The following is a 23,974-nucleotide window of genomic DNA, read 5'->3' as shown; positions in this document are numbered from 1 at the left end:
AGGCTTGTACCATTTCTCCTCTCCCATCAAAACCAACCAAAAATACCCCAGCATGGTGTTTTCCTTCCTGAATTAATGCAGAGCCCTCAGGGATCATGGTGCCCAAGGTTTGCACAAGGAAATTTCTGGGAGGAATTCTTGTTGGGAGCAGAATCGGCGGGACAAATTCTATGTGACCCCCCCATTTTTCCTGAATGAAACACAGTGCCAGGGGGAGCTGGAGGTGAATTTAAACACAGATGTACCTCACAGTGCCCTCCCAGCAGCAGGGCTGCTTTTAGAGCAATAGCATGAGGTTGTGTCTGATTGCTGAAATGTAATTTAATAACAAAACCCTCGGCGCTGCTCTGCGGAGGAGCCGAATCCAGAGCATTCAGCACATTCCTGCCATGGATGTGTGCAGCTCCACGTTGGGCCAAAATACACACAGAGCAGTAGGGCAAGATTGTATTTGTGCAACATCACTGCCTTGGGAGAGTTGGCCAAATTAACAGAGCTTCAGTGTGTCTGGAATGTATCTGAAGGTGTTTAAGTGAAATAAATCCTGGTAGGCATCACTAATTCACAAAACAGGCAGTGACATCACCTCAGGAGCAGAGAACACACTGACTGGCTGCAGAAATGCTGAAATTCAGTTTTTTCAGTGAAGTGTTGAATGTGGGAAGTCTGATACCTGGGATTTCAGGCTCATGCTTTGCTCAAAGCATGATGTGTGAAGATACAGCTGAGGAAAGCTGAACAAGCACACAATGCCTTCTTTTTTTTTTTTTTTTATTTTTAGGAGACCATAATTTTCCTAAAAAATGCATTTCCCCCTCCTTTTAAAGGCAAACAAAACCTTGCATGAATGGAAGAACAATAAAAGTACCATAACCCTGTAAGCCCAATACCACCTATGCTTTGGAATTGTTCTGGAGTCAAAGCTGTTTGTGGTCAAATAGCTAGCCACACAATCTAATTGAAAGTTTAAAAAACAAATCTTCTGCAGAATTTTAGCTCCTGGCAGTGAAATTCCACCCTTCCTGTTTTCCAAAAGATAGCCCTGATTTTGTTTTCTGCCTAAATGAATTGATGACTCAGCAGGCATTTCCAGCTCCATCACTAATATTGGGGCATTTCCATTTCCAGTTTCTGTCTGGAACTGAATAAAGGGCAAACAACAAATAGAGATTTGAAAATGACTAAAAAAGCTGTGTGTAAATGCACTCGCTCCCAGCCTGCAGCGCTGAGCACTTTGCTGTTGGGGCAGGAGTTAAAGGTATCAATTCCATCCTCTAAAATCCCATATAAATAAGAGAGCACTTACCTCCACTTAGGATAATGACAGCTATAAATATTGCCAGGTCACTGTCATCTAATTCCAGTGCATTGAACTTCACAGCAAACTCAAACTTGGGCTCCATAAAGTCACAAAAAGGTTTCCTCAGGCTCTTCAGGAACTCCCGCGTCATGAACCCCTGTCCATCGGATATGAGAACCCCATCTTTATTCATCAGAGAGGCCAGCAGGGTGTAAATGATCTCATGGACCCCGTATTTCAGCAGAGTCACTTGGTCGTTGAGGTCGAGGTTGACGAATCCCGGGATGTTCTTGGCGAACTCGGTGATCTCCTGCACAGCCTCCACGGAGCGGAACTGGCAGCGCTGGAAGATGCGGATGGCCACCTCCTTGTTCTCCTCCTGCAGCGGGGACACGTGCTTGCACTTGATCTGGTCTTCTCCCATCATTAAAGAGTTCATGTCATAAATAACGAAGGGCTAGAAACAAAGGGAAACTCCAGTTACTCCCAAACGTCCTCCCCGAGAGCATTGGACTCCTGAGGGACCCAAAGAGAACTCAGCAGCAACCCCTCAGACACCTCTGAGGAACCCATCAAGGGTTCACAAAGAGTTAAATTGTCCTGAGGAACCTGTCAAGGGCTCCCCAAATAGTGAAATTCCTGAGAAACCTGTCAAGGGTTCCCCAAGGAGTTAAATTGTCCTGAAAACCTATCAAGAGCTCCCTAAATCATTAAATTGTCCTGAAAAACCTAAGGGGCTCCCCAAAGAGTTAAATTGTCCTAAACCTATAAAAAACAAATATCCTCACAATGTTAAAATTATTTACAGAAATGCCAAGTAGAAGGGGGGAAGGAACACTATTTTAAAGTATCCAGAATTTTGCCTTTTCCTTTGTTTGTTTGTTTTTTGTTTTTTATAGAATGTTCTGTAATTCCAGAATTCAAAGTTTGGGATGTTAAACAAAAGGTTAAAATGATAGAAATGATACTACTTTTACCTGAATTATAACAGCTTCTATAAAAGACAATCTAATGAGTGGAAAGCAAACTTCTTCTTTTTTTTTTTTTAGAAAGACAAAGATATTCTCATTTTGATTCCTTTATTTACTTTCATGTTCCTTTCATGTTCTATCCTAGGAAACACTGCAAGTAATATCAGCTTTAGGGTATTGATTAACTAATAAAGGTAACCTTTTGCTGTTAACTCCTGTAAAAATAACAATGTTAGGATATATTTAAACCCACTCAGCTTGTCTTTGGGAAAGAAAAAACAAATACCATGTTACAAACCACAATTCAGAACACAAAAATGAGGCTGACTGTGAAATAAATTCAACTGGAACAAATCAATTTTGAAAGCAGCTTAGCAAAAGTAGTGCCAGAATACTTGCATGAGGATCTGGAAACAATCTCTTCCAGAATATGCAAAATAAGCTCCCGGGTTTAAAGAAGTGGTTATGTGAGGATTTCTCAAGTTCATTTGAAGACTCTTTCCCTCAGAGGATTAATGACTGAATAGTTCATTGCTGCACTGAACAAATCTCACAGATAGGGATAGGTTTGTTAACATACTTGATTAATTAATTAAAATACAAGGGTTTATACTCCACAATTGGACTAAAGAAATAATTTCTAAAGTGGAAGGTCATTTGTGATTGCAGATTCTAATGCCTTGTAGGGATGCTCATTCTCATGGTTTTATGTCTACAGCTCCAGACCACGACATTCCAGGAGGGACAGTGTGAGGGATTAAATTATTTTCCCACTTGCACTGAGGATTTCAGTGTGAAACTGAAACAACAAACAAACTGCACTGAGAAAAGGCAGGAGAGAAGGAATTTTTTGGGTAATGACATTTTGGCAGCAGCAAAGCCATTAAATACATATCTGCACATATGGATATGCACACGCGTGGTATAGTGGAGCAACAAGACTGCAGCAGATGCTTTCAAAATGCATATTTTGGTTCCAGTGGATAATTTCTTTCTGTTCTTTTTAGTGGGAGCACCAAGTACAAGAAAAAGTCATTATTAGTCCATGCCCACGTGCTTTAGAAAGCCAATATTACACCACTGGCCTAGCCATGATAGATGAAAATCAAGAAAGAGTTCAAAACAGCCAAAGATTTTTTTAATATAAAGATTCAGATGACTTTGAGAGTAGAATCTTATGTCAAATGAGCTCTGTATATCCCAGAAGATGATGAAGAACTCATTCTAGTTTTGACACACTCACTTACCTATCTAAATATTTTAAATTAATTCAGATCACACAGCAACTAAAAAATAACATGAATTTAAACTATGCCCACAGTAAACAATTTGATGCTCCAGAGCACCAAATCCATTGATAAAAACTGTATGAAAGCTGTAACCATTAAGTACTGAATGTCACTCTTTCAGTGGTATTTTCAAGAAACACTTGAAAATTGGCAGCACTGAAAAGCTGGATTCTGCCTACTGCTTTATTGGTGTTTCTAATGTGCCAAAGTTTAAAAACTCCCAAGCAAAAAGGAGAATTAATTAATGTAATTATACATTTATTGTGTGAGAACTGTAGTGGTGGAACTTTCAGGCATGAGCAGGTTGCAGATCAGTTTCTGCAGAATAAATAAACTTACCTAATTCAAGCTTCATACTGAAAAGTTACTCACATTGTAAGTGCCTGCCACATCTAAACCTTTTATATGAGGAGTCAACCAATTTCTGGACAACATTAAAATTATTATTTGAATTGCCTTTAAGGAAAGGAAGAAATACCTTTTTGGAGCCTGAAATACCTCTGAGTTCTTTGCTGTCTTTGAAATTATTAAGGAAAATAAAATGCACTCTCTGTTGTAATCCTGACAACAAAATTTCTGCCAATGATTCTAGAAAATACATCAAGCCAAGAGTTATAAACTGTGGAAAACTATTTTGTTCTTTAGGTATTAAAATACTGTTACCGACATGATCAGATCTCAGATCCCATCCATTCTCCTAAAATTCCAACTGCACCAACTCAAGGCACAGATGTGACCTGAGATAACTCAGAGAAAAGCAGGAATTCATCAGAGCATCATAAGAACGAGCATCACACAACAATGTGCTGGGGATGGAATCATTTGCCACTTAGGAAAAGGAATATTCCTCAGGGAACAGCAATTCCTGACAGCTGGAGAGCCACCTTAAACAGATAGTGTGGGAGATAACCTCTGGGCAAGAAGAGGGAAAACGGGAAGAGAGGATCAGGGAATACAAAAAGGTTAAGGTGACCTTCAAATTCTTGTCCCTGTTTCAAGTATTTTATTAGGTGAACTTGGAGTTTTTTCAAATAATGTTTACTTATCCTATCTAAAAACATTTCCTGTGTTTCAGACACAGCTTGAAATGTATAACTGCCAACAGCAAAGTGGGGTTTTTTGGGCTTTTTTTTAGGTTCAGGGTTTTGTATTTTGTTTTTTGTTAAGAGCTGCGCTGTCAGTTGGGTGAATCATTCACTCGGAAAAAAGGAAGAAACAGAAAGAAGAGGGAACTGACTGATTTGTCTGTCGTCTTTCCTGTCAGGATGGCCCTCGCCTTGGCTTTGGTCAGAGGGAAGGACTTGATGTAGGAGTCGTAGAGGTGCTTGGCCAGCGCGCGCAGGTCGGCGGATTCGGGGTTGAGCTGGTCGATGTCGCTGGAGATCTCCGCCAGCAGCTTCTCCTTCTCCGCCTGCGGCATGCGCCCGAACCTGATGGCTGAGGAACACCACAGGAGTTACAAAAACCCACGGCTCAGAGCCTTCCTGCCACCTTCTGCACCTGCAGCTGCACCTCAAGAAGCACATTTGGGTTTTCATCGCCTTTGGTGCGGGCGCCCGGAGTTTGTGCTAAACGGGGCTGGGCAAGTAAGGAAAGACGTTTTCTGCATTTAGTCCAAACAGCTGAAGAGCTTTAAAGACATGTAAACAAACAAATCTCACCGAGGAAACCATCTCTGTGCCCATTATCTTGCTTAGAAATGCAAACCCCCTGCTCCTACCTCCAATCTACATAAAATGCAAAGAATATTTAAGATATTAAAGTTCTGTTGGCTCAGAGTGGGAACCACCACTGAGACTTGTATTGTTCTGGGAAAATCACCACATGGATCTGAGATTCTTCATTTGTTTAGAAACAAAACCCTTGCATGCCTTGCAGGAAGAAATTGCTAAATAGTTCAGCAGAATTTAACATAGCAAGTCCTATAAAATGTTAACATAAGAATTAAGGAATAGGGAAGGAGCTTGTACAGGGAATAAAAAGCTGGAAAAGACTGAGTTGTTTGTGGCACTTCTATCTATGTGCAGTATTGAAAAACCAGGAAATGGTTCTACCTCATCATATGAGCTCAAAATTGCTCAAATCTCCTCTGCACCTCCTACTTTTCCATCCATGTACTTCCTAACCAAGATTATTTATTCATGCGGGGACTGACTGGAGAATGTTTCAAATGAGCCATCAAAATCAAGACTGATTTATCACATGATATTTCAGCAAACAGAATTTATTTTGTTTTATGAAAACAAAACAGGACAGAAGAGCATCCAAACAAGAAACGGAAAGAAGAAATCAAGGTTTGCATTTTGGCCCTAGGGGAAATAGAAATATTATGAATATTTTTTCAGTGATTAGTGTGTTCCTTGGATAAAGAAAAAGTGCTGCTAAGATCATAGAGAGATGATTTTACTGAGGATGTTTGTTTTGGAAACTAGCAGCCACTTTTCTATGAGTTTGCTGCAATGTGTTGATGGCCAAACATGACATTTTTTCCCAAGAATAAATAATTATGTCAGAACACATCCCCCCTCTTCATTCTTCTATTTTATACTTATTGATCAGTTGTCTTACTTCATGGCTGTAGAAACCAAGTTGCTTATTTTTATAACTGAACTCCTCTTTCAGCAACCTCAGTCTGGGAGTGAGACATGCTGGATATTTCAGAATTACTTGGGTGTCCTTGATATTAAATTATACTGAACACCAGCAGGAAATGATTCTGTTGTGGGTCAGTTCCTGAGAGCTGAGGTTTGCAAAAGCAGATTCATAATCTGGAATCCCATCGGCAGAAAAAGAAAAGGTGATCAGGACTCAAATGTATTTTAAATACAACATTTCATTATAAAGTATATTTTAAATATAGCAATCTATTATCAACAAGGAGGATTGTGAATCAAGCATTCCTATCTTACAATTTCATAGACATAAGATTTATTTTTCCATTTATTCTAATGTTTAGAATATATATTATTGGTGAGATATCAGATGCAGCAGATTCTGTTCAATGTTTATTAGCATTGCAGGTAAAATCTGGGGCAAAATCAATTTTGTGGGATCAGCCTAGCAGTTTCCTTTTGTAAAAATCCTTGTCACTGTCATTTTCAGGGGGCTGAGACAAAAATGAGGGAGAGCTCAGGCGGTGAGAGGTTGATGGGAGGAATTGGGAAAGGGGAATTTTGGATGGGAGCACAAGGAGGGACTGCTGATGATGCCACTTGCAAAGGCCAGGCTGGCAAAGGAGAGCCTGGGGAGGGATCAGCAGGGGTGGGAAAAGCTGGGGAGAGCTCTGGAAACCCGGCTGGCTGAGAGGGCTCAGCTGGCAGCTTCCCTCCAGCAATCCCAGACTCTGCAAGTCTGGGCAGGAGCCTGCAGCGTGGATTTCTCTCTTTCCTTGGGCAGTTCCTCCTTTTCCTTGCATTTCCAGCATTCCCCAAATGTCAGGAGCACAAAGTCAACCGTGAACAAAGTCAGTCCCTCGTGCTGCATTCTGTCCTTTGGCTTTCTGTGGAAGAACTACAATATTTATCCTCACTTCAGATTTTACCTCTTGGAGAAGTTAAATGTAAAAAAGGTGGTTGTTTATAGACTGTTCTGTAGGGCACTGCTCTTCTGATTGTCTGGATTATTTCTGAGCATAAAGGAGGCCCCAAATAGCCCATAAATACAGTTTATTACATTAGAAAACACAAGGTAAAGCCAGGCTGGATACCTGTCTGGTTTTGGTGGAGATGTGCCCAGATTGAGCAATCCCCTGCTCCCAGAACTGATGACAAAAACATTTCCATGTGTTCTTTTTCTCCCATTCCAGTAGCTGAGCTAATACCAGCAACACTCTTAGCAGAAGAGAACAAAATAAATGACATTTCAAAACAAAAAGAAACAAGCTTCTGCTTAGTGGCACTTGAGAACACAATCTGCACCACTCAGGGTTAACCCCAGAGCAGCACTGTGGCTAGAGAAGGAAAGGAAAACAATATTCCAAGCATGAGAACACCACTGTCTTTTTTACCCTTTAGCCAAGTGGTATGGAGCATTTCTACGTGAAAAAATGCGGCTGTAGCTGCTGAGTGGCTCCTTGCAGTCCCCATTTTGTCCTGATCATTTTGCAATAATACATCCACACAAGACTTGAACCCTCAGGCACAAATAATCCACATTCTGCTGCAAAGCATTTAAAATTCTGATAATGTGTCTGAAGTGGAATCTGGAGATGTAACATTAAAATGTGTCTCCGTGTCACTGGTGAAACCCCCTGGTTCTATCTCCAATCTACAAGAAATGTGAAGAATATTCAGGATATTAAAGTTCTGTTGGCTGAGGGTAGGAACCTAGGTAGGAACACATCTAGTGTTGCATTTCTTTATGCTTCTGGGTCATCAAAGGTGAAATTCAGCTCTTTTTTATAAATTGTTTATAAATTATAAAGGAACGAGGGTGTTTTGTGCAAGGCAATGTAACCAGAGCAGGGAAAAGCAAACAAACAAAAAAGCAAGTGTAGAAGGCAATGTTTGAACAAAAACACCTGAGTCCTTGTTGGGAGAACTCCTGGTTGGAGCAAAGGAAAATGTTCCTTGGAGCCCTGGGGCAAATGGCTTTGCCCTTTTCCTGCCTCCCCCGAGTTCTGGAACCTTTTCGGTGCCACAGCTTCTGCCTGGGCAGTGGCTAAAGAGGGAAAATGCAGGTGAAATGTGAATTTTAAAGCTGTTGTAGATGCTGCAAGGCAGAGAGAATGGTCTGGGCCATCCCTTCCTGATGGAGCTGCCCATGGATCCCATGGACACAACTGGGAGCTGTGCTGCCAGGCCAGGGGAGAATTTGGCATGAATCTTGAAAATAATAATAAAAAACCCTCCTGAATTTCTATAAAAATACCCACAGTAGCATTTCAAAATTAGATTTATTTTTAAGTGTTACTGTTGCATCCCAGGAATTTGAAAACTGTATTTTCTATTAGCAAAACATTTCCCAGACCAATTTACATTCAGTACATGTATTAACTTTGCAAACCACAATCCAGCTATCCTCTTGGGGACAGCACACTCATTTTTTATATTGAAAATAATGAAAGTTCTAAAAAAACCACAGAGAAATTATTTTCCCAGTCATGTTTGCAATTCTTTACCCTTAGAATTACATAAGTCTCTATGTTATGACATTTAATTCCTGTTTTTACTCAGCTTTGCCAAAGCAAGGCAACAAAGAATCTTCATTATGTCCTTCTGCCCAAACATTCATAAGTATTTCCACATGAATTGCTCTGCTAATTTTAAAGTTCAGAGGGATTTTCTTCTAGAGCAGTATTGTGATATTCTTCATGCCATTACTTATGTTAAAGAAGACAACCACAGATGGGGGTGCCCTAGGAAGGAGGATGATGGGGATTTTTAAAACTACAGTTCATAAAAATGAATATTTTCATTTCAAATATGTTGTGTTTCAGTATGAGAAGTGCTAACTCAGTGATGCCAACAACCCTTGGTAAGTGGCCTGTGCAGCAAGTTCAAGTTGCTGTTATTCACAAAGCTTCAGATTCTCTAATCCATATTTCATAATCAGGTTTTTGGCTTCCAGGAAAGGCATCTTAAGCTCCACCAGGCAAAAGCGTCTGATCAGAAAATGAGACAGTGAAGTGAAAAATAGCAATTACACTCGGAGCATATTCAGGAGGAACTACCAGTGAGCAGGAATGATGGAGAACAAAACCAGCTCATGTTATGTTATGTATTAAAGCAAGAAAAGCAAATCTCTATATGATTTTGATGTTAAAGCAACCTTAAATCAGAAAGAGGCTCCTAAATCAGGGCAATCTCTCTGACACGTATGTCTAAACTGAAGAAGTGGGCATTGCAGCACTTACAGCAGCTGTGTTATGTTCCATGCTCTTTCTCAGAGGAGCCAGTGCTGGCTGAAGCTGCCCGTGCACTCACCATTGTGTGACATCCCGACAGCCAGGCACTTCTGGAACCTGCAGTACTGACATTTGTTCCTGCTCTTCTTATGGATGCGGCAGTTCAGGTCACACCTGTCGTAAATCAGCTTCAGCCTGATGGTTCTTCGGAAAAAGCCCTGCAGAGACAGCAAACGTGGAAAAGGCTGCAAACAGGTGCCAGCCTGGCCCTGCTCCACCCACCCAGAAACCCTGAGAGATGGATTTACAAGCAAGCACAGCTCCTGTCACCATCCTTTCTGGATCCTCTTATTTGTTGTTTCCAACCCCATTCAATAGAGCTATACAATTCCCAAAAAGCTGGGGAAGCTTTAGGGAATCACTGGGGTCATTTAACAGCACAACACCAAAAGAAGCAAAACTCCATTTGTCCCACTGCTTGTGGGACAATTATTGCAAACTAAATGGGACATTTTCAGAATTTAAACTTCACTACCAACATAGAAAATTTGTTGTAAGCGACGACAAACCCAAAAATTCTGCCAATAGCAGTTCATTTCCTGGTAAATGAAAATGGTTTTGGGTTATTTCTCTTTTTACAGTTTAAAGATGCTTTTTTGGATCAGTCATAATTAATTAATAAAGTTTATCCAGAGTTATCACCCTTTTTTTCCTTGTAAAAATTACTTTTTCCTCACAGGGAATAATAACAGCAAAAGCATTATGCCAGCTTTTATTTATATAATTAACTGTAATTTAAGTAATGTACTTTGTACTTATTGCTTTATGTGTCTTCCTAATTCACTGCTAAGAATTTTATTTAAGCTCTGGATTGGTTCTTTCCTTTTATTTATTTTCCTCAAGATACTGAAAATGGAGAAAATGGGAATTTCACATTAAGCTCTAATGTTTTTCTTTGAACTCAATGAATTATTAATAATTTAATTCTCTGACATTTCTTCTCTCATTCTTGAGGAGTGCAATTTTTACACCATTGACTTGACCTTTACATGTTATAAACACTAAATATCACTGACATAAAACATCAGCACATTCCTCAATACCATCAGACTTCTCCGTAGTCACCTAAAATGTGTAAAACAGGTAAAAAAACCTCGAATAATCAGAATAAAGAGCCTGAATTTTAATTGTTCAAAGCTTTGGGGTTGGGCATGAGTTTGGCTGTGGTCTAAGAATTCAGGTTTTCTGCATATGATGCCCAAGACAGCAGGAATAAAATATGCTTGCTTGATTGAAAGGAGAAAAAATGCACAAAAAATTTGAATAGAACAATACAATCAACAAGAAAAAAGCAAACTTTTAAAAAATAAGCAAGGTTTTAAAAAGCCGAAGTTTTAAAAAAATCAAGCTTTAAAAAAACTCCTGCTTACTAACCCATAAATTATACCCAGCAAAATTGACGCAAAGACCTACAAGTTTTTTTTTTCCTTTTTTAATGAAGCACAAAGCTGTGATTTTACCAAGTGATGATTGAGATGCAAACAGTATCGGATGCCCAGCAGAGTGCTTTTTTGGCAGCTCACCTTGCAGCCCTCGCAGGCGTGCACGCCGTAGTGGAAGCCCGAGGCTTTGTCCCCACAGACGCGGCACTCAATGGCCATCAGCGAGTTGGACGCCTCCTCGTGAGGTTTGTTGTACAGCTGGACCTTCTCTGAGAAATAGGGGGGGGAAGGAGGCTCCAGCTTGATGGCACCTGTGCACAGGAGAGGTGAGATAAACTCCAGCTGAATTCATGGAGGAAGTGATGCCCTGAGAAGGCTGAGCTAGAACAGAGACTAAATGGTGCTAAAGAATAAAGCAGGGATTTATTAAAGGATCTCCTCCATGGATCCACCCTGGGCAGCACCAGAGCCCAGCCAGGGCTGCACCCAAATGACCCAAAATGGTCCCAAAATGCACGAGCGCTCCCGGGGGCTCTCCCTGGGATCAGTTCTGCTCCATTGGCACTTGGAGTTCATTGTCCCATTCCAGCTTCAGCCCATCAGTCCCACCCTGCTTGTTTTTCTCTCTCCAGCCCACGGTGTTTGTGCTCCTGGGCTGAGGTTTGGATCATTTGTCCTTGGTGCCCAGCTGGAGCAGGAATTGTTTTGTGTCCCTGCTCTGTGCAGAGCTCACCATCCCATAATGTGAAGCCCAGACCCACACACTAAAGCAGCTCAGAGTCTGAAAATATACAAGATAAACCTGAGGCATCAGAAGCAGTGAGGAATAAGCACAAGGCATCGCAGGGATGCTGGGCTGGGATGGCCGGGTCTGCTCCACAGCAAAGCCAGCAGCACACCAAGGCTGCAAAAGGAGCTGCAGCTGCATTGCAGCGGCTGCAAAAGCTGGAAGGGGCAGGTTCTGCTGGAGATAGGGAATTACAGATCCAGCTGTCAGCTCTGTAGTGTGCAAAGGTTTCAAGATGGATATTAAAAATTGATGTATGGAGAACTCAGGCCTTACTTGGTCTTTATCTGGTTTATTTCTTCAAGGTGTTAAAAACTCCTACAAGGAGATGGGCTGGAGTGTCTAATCTAGTTTAAAATATATTCAAGTGAATAATAGAGCTATATATTTAATAATATATTATTCAATAATAATCCAATAATAATATATTATTATGCAATACCATATAGTATACATTTTATTATTATATAATTATATTATTCAATAAATATTCAATAATTTTATATATATACATATACATACATACATACATACATACATACATACATACATATAAAATAAAATAATATTGGATATGTCCAGAAATTTAGCTCTCTCCTTGGGAAAAATGTTCAACTTCGGATGCAGTTTAGAGAAGAATTTTCACTTCTGAAAGTTTCTAATTAAGAGAACAATTTCTAATATTGAATCATCTCAAACAAGTAAATACAATGTCTTTAAATCAGTCATCACTTGTCATAGAAGAGAGCTGTGACATTTGAAAGTTACGTTACATCAGGGGTGATGTAACAGTGTTTAAAAAGGTGATTATTTTTATTTTTCCAGATTTGCTATACTATACAGACTAGAAAGATTTATTCCTATATAAACTGGGGTGAAATTATCTAAGTAAAGATGAGGACGATTTATGCCATCTAAACTCTGTTGCACTCTTTAAAAGTACTTGGCATTAAAGTGTTATGAATATTTCTGATTAAACAAAAGAAGAATAAACACCTCACTGGAAAAATGTCCATTTATTTATTACAGTAGTAGTGCAGAGATACACAGCTCCTGCTTCACTGCACCACCCAAATTAAATACCACAATTTCCCCAGCAAGAATTCCCTGAAAGAGTTCTTGTACTGGTCACTACAAATAAAAGTGAGGTCAGAGCTAAGCAGAAGTGAATCCTCAAAAGAGTTCCAGGCACAGCACCCCCACATTGATACTTGGAGCAGGAATGCAGTAACAATTATTTAGGAATAAGTCACTTAAAAGGAGGACTGAGTGTAATTTTTCAGTGTAAATTGTGAAAGAGCAGCATGTTTCATAGCACGTGAATGCTCCAGGAGCTGTCATGGAGCTGTAGCAATGCTGTGCCTCAGATGTAGCGAATATTTCTACTCCATCCCTTTCTCAGGCTGTATGGAATTTAAAAACTGTACATATTAATAATTCAAATTATGCTCTGTACCCTGGGCATTCTTCAACATTTTGGGGTGTTTATCCTGCCTTGTGTGCACTGAGATCAAAGGAAAAGCACACAAAGTGCAGGAGTAGGAAGTAATGGAGGTGTTCATGTGTCTACTAAAATATAATTTTGGATACTTTATGGTACCTGTCCTAAACTCCAGCTGCTGTTCTGGCACGGTGAAGGTCTGCTATGAGTATTTCCCCTTTTCTATCTGCCCTGCAAGAACATCTCTGCTGACACAGGAGATCTGAATTCTAAATCAATTTGCTCCTAGCACGTGTTCCAGGGAATGAAACATGGACACGAGGGAAACACTTCAAAAAAAAAAAAAAAAAAAAAGGCAGAGCTTACTTTGGCAGTCCTGGAGCTTGATATCATATTTATAATCCAGGCTTGACTGGTCAGCTCTGGCAAGGGGAAGATCTTCATAGTGTGGGGAGGAAATGCTGGAGAAATCAACGGTGGTGAAGGGCTTGATGTCAAAGGAGTGTGTGTGATCATCCATGGCTGACAAATCCACGGGGCTGATTCCAAAATTCAGGGGCCAAAACGGCATTTCTGTGTCAACCATTGTAATCCCTGCAAACACCAACAAGAAAATGACATTTTAGGATGATTATCTCCAATCTGTTCAGGCCCAGGCTGAGCTCCAATTGTCCCACGTTCACAGGCTTGAGATGAAAACTTTAACTGCATCTCTCCATAGCATGCATACCAATAAAATTAGAAGTCTTCCACAAATAATTCTCATTTTTGCAAATTCTTCCCAAGTGTCTGAAAATCTCAAGGGTTTTTATATTAAGAAAAAAACCCAAAGTAGTTGGCATTAAACAGTGGTGGTTTTCCTCCAAGCAACCAGAAATATTTGAAAAGTGTGCTCATCCAAGTTTGCCAAAAATTTAATCCCAGTCTTGAACCCAAGGATCACGGAAATGTAAGTTATGACTTTTCAAATTCCATATATATTTATGCAAACCTTGAAAGCAGAAAGGAAATAAGAAACTTCTATCGGCAAAAATTGTCTGCAAGTTGAGTGAATTTAGATTGAGATATGAAATGTTTTTCCAAGTCCTCTTCTGACATATAGCTGAACCAAAATCCTTGACTTAGATATATTCAACTATGAAAAAGTTTGCAAGTTACAGCAAGTGCAAAGGCTATTTTATAACCAGTGTCTGTGTTTAATTTTCCACTATTTATAAAAAGAACATTCTACCCTAAAAATAGATGTTTCAGAACTAAAATAGCTTGGTCACTTTGGCTGTTTAATTTGGACTTTAAACCCAATCAAGTGAGTGGCCTTTAACCTCTAGATAACAGAAACTTTGATTTGATCTGCTTTGAATCAAAACTACTCTGTCACACAGCCAGAAGTGCTGTTGCAAAATAAAGATACTGGAACAGAGGTGCTGCAGAGTTTGGAGCTCACGCTGCTCTTGCAGGTAAGTGAAGCTGTGTGTCCTCCCCATCAGCTCTGCTGAAATGCCAGTGCCCAGAAATGATTGCACTTTGCCTTCCCTCAGGAACAGCACCAGCATTCTTCCCACTTCTAGGACTCCCAGCACAACCCCCTGAGGTTCTTCTGCCTTGACGTTGACAACAAAGTCTGCAAGGGATCTTCTAAATTCTTAAATTTGAGAGGAGAGATTCTCACTGAAGTGGGAACAAAGAGGGGTTGCTGCACCCCAGCCACCCCCAATCCCACTGGATGGGATAGCAGGGATGTTGTCCTCAATGAAAGGAGGGAAACAACAGGATTTCTAATTGCCACAAATGGCAAATCCCTGGGGGAAATCCATGACAGCTTGTCACAGCACCTTGGTGGTGGTGTGTTTTTTCCCAGATGGTCAAGTTTCAAGTGCAGGGCTCAAACCATGAGCTCTGCCCAGGGAATGGTGACATTCCCAAGGCTGCCAGAGCTGCAGGAGCTCCCAGGGATGCCCAGGGTGGCATTGTTGGGGTGGCTGGGCAGGGCCAGGGGCTGGGCTGGATGATCCTTGGGGGTGCCTTCAGCTCGGGAGAGTCTCTGATTTGATGACATTTTCTGCGAGCACAAAGTGAAATCCCTGGCCATCAACACTGGGAAGTGTCTTCCCATGAAACAATAAACCAGGACAGACTCCTCCTTAAGAGCCCATTTCTTGTAATGGCCAGACAAATCTTGAAAAAAAGATACAGAAATCAAGAGACATTTTAAATTGGTTTATAGGCCTTTAAACAAGAGACACCAAGGGTTATTACTTTCTACTGGAGCTCTGCCTCAAGGGTGAAGGATGGCTGCAGGCACAGCCCAGGTTCATTCCAGCAATTCCCAGGTTGCTGTGTGGACAAGGAAACCAAATCATCAAAAGGCAGGAGGACTGCCAGCCACAGCTGCCCCTGCACAGACCCTCCCTGCTCTCAGCAGCACCTGGAGAGGTTCAGCAAGGCTCTGCTAAAAGGCAAGGACCAGCTGGGACCACTCCCTGAGGAGAGGTGAATGCAGCCACTGGCCCCGATCCCACTGAAAAAGTAACAGTTTTCCTGCACTCTCCATCAAACCTCTGAAAAACACCTCTCACAACCTGGAGACCTCATCACGTTGTATTTTCAAGTTCAAAAGCTCCAGTTTCAAGCCCCTGTGGGCTGAGCAGCAATTTAGAGCTGAGCTGTGTTCCACTTCACTCAGTGCATGGCTGGGATGTTCTGGAGAAGTCCATGATGTGTAACATGAGTAATTCTGTGACATTCCTGCATCATTACAACCCAGAGTGTGCAGGGACTTCTCTGGGTACAGATATCTCACAGCTTAGACAAACTCAGATAAGCAGGTGAGTCCAGAGGTCTGGCTTGGCATGCACAAGCTCCAAAATCTAAGAGCTTGTAGCAATTCCTTATCAGAAATCTCATTTCCCAGTCAGCACAGCCAAATCATTTCAGCAAAGTCTACCAAAAAATGCCAGAGTGGTTTTGTGGTAAAAGTATTTCTAGCCTAGATGCCTGATGGTTTAGATTTTTATTATGTTTTAGAAGGAACAAAATAAAATTAAATAATTAATGAGTAACTTGTTGTTTAAGTATCACTGAATAGAAGGGATTTGGCTCCATGCATGCTGGTTTTTCCCTGCTAGTTGTTTTTATCTCTATGTCTGTTCAAATCACACACATGCTCTATATGCTGAGAGCAGAGGAAACACAAATGCCAAGATTACACATGAGAGAAAGCCAGGGAATTGTGGCTGCACCTATCAGCTACTGCAGGTCACTGAGTAATTCTGCTTTATCCTACTCCTCTTTCTGCTGGAAGGTAATAAAATCTGGAGCCATTTACAAATCTTTAGTCAAAAGCCTATAAACTCCACCCCTAACAGAGGTTAACATCCCATGACTCTCAAGTTCCCACAGTAATATTGTTCCTAAACCATTCTGAATGATGAGAATTTCCAGGTTTGCTCAGGGTTTTGGTATAAAACACAAAGAATTCTACAGTTACACCGTATGTTACAACTGTCTTGTTACAGTTTTAAAGTTCCAATCTTCACATATCAAGCAAATTTTGGATATCTTATTTAATTGAACAAAATTTTCTATGACAATAGAAACAATTAATTTTGATTTTCAGAATAATTTATATTAGAGAGACTAAAATGAAGGAAATGTTTTCCATGCTATTTTTATTCTTGCCTTATTGAAAACCAAAATGTGAAGACTTTTCCTATGTTTAATCGTTATTTTACAAATAGTTCTATTTTGAATGTAGCTTTACTTGATTTTTACTGTGTATTTTGTCTTTTTTCCTTCTCAGGAAAGAGGAATGACAACATTTCCCTCTGAAAAAAAAAATCAACTAATTGTGGTCTTATGGCTTTAAAAGACCCAAAAACCAACAACCAAGATTAAAAAAATCCAATGGACAAGTCCAACAAACAGAACGATTTTATAGCTCACAGCTGCTTGTGTGACATCCAGGTAATAGATCTGTAAGTATTTATCTGATTTAGAAGATTTTAATGTGCAAAAACGCTTCTCAGCCAGCAAGAGGCTGTGCAGAGCAGCAGCAGAGATGTTATTTGGGGAGTCAGATGGAGGAGTTTGGACATTTAATCCTCCAAAGGAGCAGGAGTGGAAGAGATAATGCTGCTGAGATGGCATTTAATTCTGAGCCATGGAGATCTCTGATGGCATTTAATTCTGAGCTGTGGAGCTCCCTAAGTGCCTTCCCCTGTTCAATGTCCTGTGGAGCTGCTCAGGGTCATGTGCAGGGAACCAAAGGCACTGAACTCACCTGGCACAGCCACCCCTGGTCATTCTGCTGCTGATAGGCAGAAATCTCATCTCATCATCACCTCATCTCCTGACTGATCTGCTCTCCAGTCCCTCAGACAGTTATTCCTTGCATTTCCCCTACTAGGAAGACATAAAATCTAACAGAGGAGATTGCCACGGTATGAAAAACATCCTGGATCACGAGCTGCTCTTTACCATAAACACTACCTGTGCTCAGGTAACCTGAAGGGCCTGTTGTGCTGCATTCTAGACACACTCTTTCCAGACAAAACTACCAAAATATGACCCTACAGGTATTCAATGAAGCAACCAGGACATCCCAACTGACGGGAGTTACAGAAGGCAAGAAGACAAAAATAAATGGGTAAAGCCTCCCGGCTTTGAGACATTATTAAAATCAAGAAAGGTATAATGACATGACATGGGCAGGTATAAATGTGGACAAATTGATAGGTGAACTAAGTAATACTATTTCTGTATAAGAAATACTGATTTATGAATCTGAAAATCTCACAGGCAGGTAGGTCAGATTTAAAAGGAAAAACACTTCAAAATCATGGGTTTTTCAAAATCTTTCGGTTTTTCTTAATGAAGACAAATTTCATGGAATTGATTGGATTTCCTCTCATGTATAAATGTGTCAGAGTTTGTCAAGTAAACTCATATGCAAGTCCTGCAGATTTTAATGGGGCTTTTTTCAATTAATTTAATTAAGGATGTTCAGACACTCTGTGAAAGAATACCTACAAAAGCTGGTCAAGATCACACAATCATCCTCAGCTTTTAGGAAAAATTTACAGATGGTGAAGGGGCAGCTCGATACCCCACAGATCCAATTTGTCGATCTATTTGGAAGAATAGAAACACATTTTATGTGTGCCTCGCAAAAACACCTCTCCCCTAAGGGATGGCACCACATGCAGCGAGTTAAGGACCTGCACGGATCTCTCGGAGGAGAAGGGCTCTGCAAAGGGAGCAGCCAGTTTTGTGATGCCCCAGCTGCATTCCCCTCCCCATAACTCAGCCCCCTGGCTGCCTCTGACACAGAAATTCTGTGTGCCAATGGCCAAGCAGCTCAGTTTTGCATTTTATCAATGCTGCTCTCAGCTCCCAGATGTGAGGGACCAATGAATTTCAGTTATTGAGAGAAAATCATACCTTACTGCATTGGCTTTTTCCTGGCAAAACCCACCTCAGAGTCTTGCCTCAGTTCTCTGTTTTTCCAGTGAAAGAATATTTTCTTCCCTCCCTACCCTCCATTCTCTGTGCTGTCCATAAAACATCTCTCCTCTTCAGCAGCTGTGGGATTACTTCACAGATATTGAATGTTCCTGTTTCTGGCAGGGTACAGTGGAGCTCTAAGCTTTACATCTTTAGGACATACCTTCCTCAATAACGAAAATTATATATTTTTCACTAATAGAACTGCCAGTATAATGGACTTTATCTAATATACAGCATTTGTATCAAGCAAAGATCATTTTGTTTTGGATTTACCAAACTCTTTGAATTTCTTCAATGACTCAAGCTGTTGCCTATTGCTGTTTCCCACATTCCTGGCGGGCAGATTCCCGATTTTCCCCCATTTCCCAGCACAGGACGCAAAACTCTGTGTCCTGTTGCTGCAGAGTCAGCAGAGGGAGCACAACGTAACTAAAAAAAACCTCTTTCCAAGAACTCTGCTGGCACAGCCAGCGATGCTCCTAAACAAACAAACAAGCACAAAAAGGATGGAAAAAGAGCCTCGGTGGCTGATGCCCCAAATTCTGAGTTTGACAAAATCAGTGCTTTGCCAACTGCAGCGGGAAAAGCAAAGAAACAGCAAAAAAAAATCCCTATAAAGCCTTGCTTTAAAAAACCCACTACAGAATATTTTACTATTTAAAAGGAGAGATATAAAGATTTTTTGTTTTGTTTTGTTTTATCCACACGCACACTTAAAACATTGTTAGAATGAAGCAAAAAATGTTTCAATGATGTGATGATGAGCAAACACACTGAACAGCAATATTGGTAGGATTAAAATAGTTATCCAAAGCAACCAGTTCCCAAAGCAATGGCACATTAGAAACCACTATGGATGTGGGAGAAGGGTCCAGGCTACTGAGAGTATAGGCACTGCTACATTTTTGATTGCAAATTCAAAGGGTTTTTGAAGCCACAGTGTTGCCCCCCTCGACCCAGCCGGGAGCCAGGCACACACCTGGGGGCACCTCTGCCTCACCAGACACGGGAATTTCCTTTCCAAGCATGAATTTATCAAAACACTTACAGGAATGAAAACTGACCTCACTACAGGACAGAAGAAGGAAATTTGTATGGGTTTGTTTTAATTAAAGAACTGCAAACAAAAGCTCCCCCTGCCTTAATTTAGCAGTGAAAACAAAGAAAATACCCAGTGTCTCCAGCAAATGTTGGGTGTCAAAGCAGCTCCATAATAATAAGAAGTAACTTAGTGAAAAAATGAGTTCACAAATGACCGACAATGGCATTTTTTAACATTGATGACTTTAAAAGCACTGCTGACTCCAAGCACATGGGATGACATTTTCTTCTCTGTTCCTCAGGTCCAGCTCTGAAGCCATCTAAAAATGGCCCCAAAAAATTGACATGTCCACCTGAAAATCCCCAAAAGAAGCCACACAGAGAATAAATTTGGAAAGAATGGAATAAACACTCGGTGTTATAATCAATAAAACAAGTGGAGGGTTCTGGAACAAATGGCTTTGTCAGCCCAGGGCACACCTCAAGGGTTAATCAGTGAGTAGGAGGGGCAGGAGCTGAGGAAAGAAAGGTTCCTCTCCCACCCACTGTCCAACCTGCAGAACCAGCACAGGGCACAAATTCTGAGAGCAAAAGGAAAAACAGCGACCTGGGGCTGAGTGGAATGTTCAAAGTGTGCCAGAAAACCCAGAAACACCTGCAAATACTGCTGGGGATGCTCACTGCTGCCCCATCTCCCAGTCTGAGCAGTCTGGATGGTCCAGAAAACAAAAACACTGCTGGGGATGCTCACTGCTGCCCCATCTCCCAGTCTGAGCAGTCTGGATGGTCCAGAAAACAAAAACACTGCTGGGGATGCTCACTGCTGCCCCATCTCCCACTCTGACCACTGCTGGATGGCTCAAAAATCCCAGTGGTGCAAGGGCTGCAGAACACTGTGGCAGCCACATCCTTCAAAAAGCCAAATAAAGGGTAAAGGGAAAGGTAATCCATTCATCCTCTCAGCCAGGCTACACAGTAAAACACCAGGAGAAACTGTATAAATCCAAACACTTGGAAAGGCCAAAAAAAAAGCAACTCATAAATCAGTGGGAAATGTATTTTATTCCTATAGCTGAATTATAACCACAAGCTGTGCTCAGTAAAAGCACAGTCCATAAAATTTACTACAATGTTTAAGAGGCAGTTGTTAATAGAAACAAGGAAGAAAAGCCCATTCAGGGAATAATAGAGCTGTTTAGTGTTAAATATATTTTTTTTTATTCCACGGAATTCACACCAAATGGCCTGGGTTACTTGGAATAGCAGCATTTTATACCCTTGCAGCAACATAAACTCTTGTAAATATAATTGCAAATGAGAAACAAGTTCAAAAATGCCACAGGCTACTCAGATATGCTACAAATTCTCCCATCCTATTTTAATTTGTTAATGTTGGGTCTGTTGCATCCTGATACTGGATAGAGAGCCACAAAACTCCAGATTATTCCAGGGTATGAAAGAAACTGATTGCAAGGAGCTTAAATAGAAATCAAAAACATTGGACAATGGGAAATTTCTGTATAAGAAATACTGATTTATGGTTCTGAAAACTCACAGGCAGGTTGCTCAGATTTAAAAGGAAAAGCACTTCAAAATCATGGAGAACTTAGCTACAAATTTCTGGAAGTGACAGAGTTGGACTCCTGGTGGTAAAATCTGACTACAAGAGAAATAAAATGTTCTACTGTGGTCACAGCACTGGCAGAACAAGGAGATGAGGAGATAATTTCTGTTAAATCAGATTCAAAGTTTGTGGGAAAGGATCCTCAAACTGTTCTTAGAAATCCCTGAGCAGAGAAACTGCACTTTCCTAGCTCCAGTCATGCTTTGTGAGGCACCATGTGCCAAAACTAAAAGTAATCCTGAAGAAAAGCTTCTCTTCCAATGCCTTTTGTTCAAAAATGTCTTAAAAATCTCTTCCGCTCCTCAAAATAGAGATGATTGTTATTTTGCTTCTTTGAATGAAAAAGAGGGGGGAAAAGGGAAAAAATACACCTCCAGAAGCATAAAAATCTGAAAAATAAGGTATCATCTGGTTGGTAATATAAAATCAGAATAAATGTCTGTAGGATTTTGAGGGGCCGAGACCATAAATTGGCATTTCCAATTTCAGTAGAAGTGAAATGTGGCTCCTGTTGGTTTTGAGGGATTTGAGGAAAGCAGAAACAAGCAGCACGTCCCTGACTTGTGCTGGCAGTATTGTAAAACTGCCTCATTATATAAAATGTAGGCGTTGCTCTCTATGAATCATTGTGATTTAAAATAGGATCCTGATAGACAGGCAATGAATCACTTTGGATTTTGTAATCAGCAAGGGCTGACTTCTTGGGAGAGCCCTTTGCCCCCTTTGGCAAGCAGCTGAGGGAAGGTCTGCTCCAGCCCTGGAGGTGCCTCCCCAGGCTGAAGGAAGTCATTGATTCTAAAATATCCCCAAAAACGCCGTGTGGGACACAAGATAGCAGGGCTTTGTCAGCTGGAACAGCAGCACACAATTCAATTGATAAGAGTGTGAACATTCTCAGGCCTGTTCTTGGCTCCAAGGCTCAACATACTTTAATAATTGGCATTTATTTCTACTGGGCAGGCTTTTTATTGCTGCGTCTAGCAAAAGTTTTACCAATATAAGAAATTAATAGAATTAAAAACCACCATATCAGCCATTAAAAGTATTTTAAGAGTAAATGATCCATCCAGAAGGTTCATCTGCATGAGCTGTGACTGTGCTTTCAGGAATCAAACTTGCTTTGAAGACAATGGAAAGTTTTCCAGCTTCGACAGAAATTCAGTGTTTGGGTCAAAACTGAGCAAAACACTCATTTTGAATATTGCATTCGTGCTAATGGCATCAAAACACCTGCCTAAAGTTAAGCACTTTTAAAAACTCAGTTTTTGGCTAAGAAAGGACTTCTTTAGCTAAGATACATGATTAAATTACATCTCCTACACACAGATAAATCAATGTGTGTCGTAACACACATCTATAAGAAATTAGGGGCACATAAAACACCCTATTTCCTGTGTAAAACGACTGTTCCAGTGGCAAGGCTGTGCCCAGAGTTAATCAAATAAACTTCCAGCACCACAAAGTCCCAGTGGCACCGTCATCCAGCAGCCTGCTGATGTTTCCATAGGGAGCAGCTCTGGCTGAAGCCTTCAAGTGCAGCACAAAAATATTTATTTGGTTTATCCTGTGCTCACACATGGTGTGTTGTGGGAAAGTTTGATTTTCAGGGTTTCAGGTGGCGTGGCAGAGCACAAACCTGTGTGAGCTATTGACAGGACAGTCTCCTGCTCCACTGCTTATCTGGTTTCATTAGGTCATTATCAGCGTGTCTCTGAATGCAGTTTAATATATTAATAATAGACTCCATTCTTTGGAAATGGTGCTTAGCCAATAATTAACAGCTGAGGTATCAATTTAGTATGGAATTTTAAATGGTTGTACTCCATTATGGAATTCAGAACACAAAGTTTGCACTTGTTTTTGAAATGTTAATAACTTTCATAGTAAATGTTACATGCACCTTATCCAGTTAATCTTCTTATTTTAAAACACTCTATATGGGATAACTTTGATACTAACCCTGAAGAATTTTTGTAATTTTAATACTGAAATAACCACATCAAGTTTTCTCAATCCACGTGGTAGTAGTAGGGAATTTAGGGATGCAGATTTCTGTTGGTGAGAAGACTGGGATTTTTTTCTCTCCTCAAACTCTGTCATGTCAGTGCTTTTTAATGTTCACAAGACAGTAAACTTCAGTATTGTTTCCAAGAGATGAGCTAATAAGGCATACAACTTGACTGGGGTGAAATACACTCATTAATATCCTAAATGCAGTTCCCTGCCATGGCAGAATACTGAATACTCCCACAGGAAGAAGAGGAGGAGGAGGAGGAGGAGGAGGAGGAGGAGGAGGAGGAGGAGGAGGAGGAGGAGGAAAAAAAATGCCATATGAATTTAAACTCATTCCTTGAATTAAATCCCACTTTTAAAGTTTTCCTGGCAGTCAAACACACTGCAAATAATCCATAAAAATGCTTCTCTCCTATCGGGATGAGTAGTTTCCATCACATTCTCATCTTCCCAACACTCAAAATGCAAAAACTATTTGAATACAGCAAGACTGGAGGGAGGGCCCACATGATTTGACTGAGTGCTGGGTTTTGGCAAAATCTTTAATCTGTTGGACAATCACCAAGTTGTAAAAGTGAAAAAGCACCATGTTGCAAAACTCATTCATGAATGTAAACATGCTGAGCATTTCTGCATTAAATGCAGAGAGCTCAGTGAAGCAGCAAATACACTTTCCTATATAGAATTCTATAGAATTTCTGTACATCCAATGTAAA

General features: G+C 40.6%; 1 protein-coding gene and 1 long non-coding RNA gene across 3 annotated transcripts in view; one reads left to right on the top strand and one right to left on the bottom strand.

Moving 5' to 3' along the window:
* Positions 1 to 23,974, bottom strand: part of PPARG (peroxisome proliferator activated receptor gamma) — a 53,392-nt gene that overhangs the window by 7,891 nt on the left and 21,527 nt on the right. Inside the window, exons 1-6 of one of the 2 annotated variants that reach the window (XM_085590771.1) lie at positions 15,332 to 16,881; positions 13,442 to 13,669; positions 10,989 to 11,158; positions 9,485 to 9,623; positions 4,798 to 4,997; positions 1,307 to 1,757 (exon numbers count right to left, since the gene is read on the bottom strand). In XM_085590771.1, the coding sequence (XP_085446897.1) occupies positions 1,307 to 1,757; positions 4,798 to 4,997; positions 9,485 to 9,623; positions 10,989 to 11,158; positions 13,442 to 13,661 (1,180 nt within the window). In that variant the 5' untranslated portion in view covers positions 13,662 to 13,669; positions 15,332 to 16,881. Of the gene's footprint in view, positions 1 to 1,306; positions 1,758 to 4,797; positions 4,998 to 9,484; positions 9,624 to 10,988; positions 11,159 to 13,441; positions 13,670 to 15,331; positions 16,882 to 23,974 lie in introns of those variants that run through there. The other variant, XM_077786013.2, reaches the window with a different exon arrangement.
* On the top strand, positions 13,665 to 23,551 carry LOC146766291 (uncharacterized). The gene is made up of 3 exons (XR_014958191.1): positions 13,665 to 15,601; positions 16,875 to 17,038; positions 19,924 to 23,551. It is a non-coding gene; the product is annotated as an uncharacterized LOC146766291 (long non-coding RNA).

Source organism: Lonchura striata, chromosome 12 (genome assembly GCF_050655825.1).
Source record: "Lonchura striata isolate lonStrDom1 chromosome 12, ASM5065582v1, whole genome shotgun sequence".
Lineage (NCBI taxonomy): Eukaryota > Metazoa > Chordata > Aves > Passeriformes > Estrildidae > Lonchura > Lonchura striata.
The sequence above is the reverse complement of the archived record's forward strand: the minus strand, read 5'-3'. Positions and strand labels throughout refer to the sequence as shown.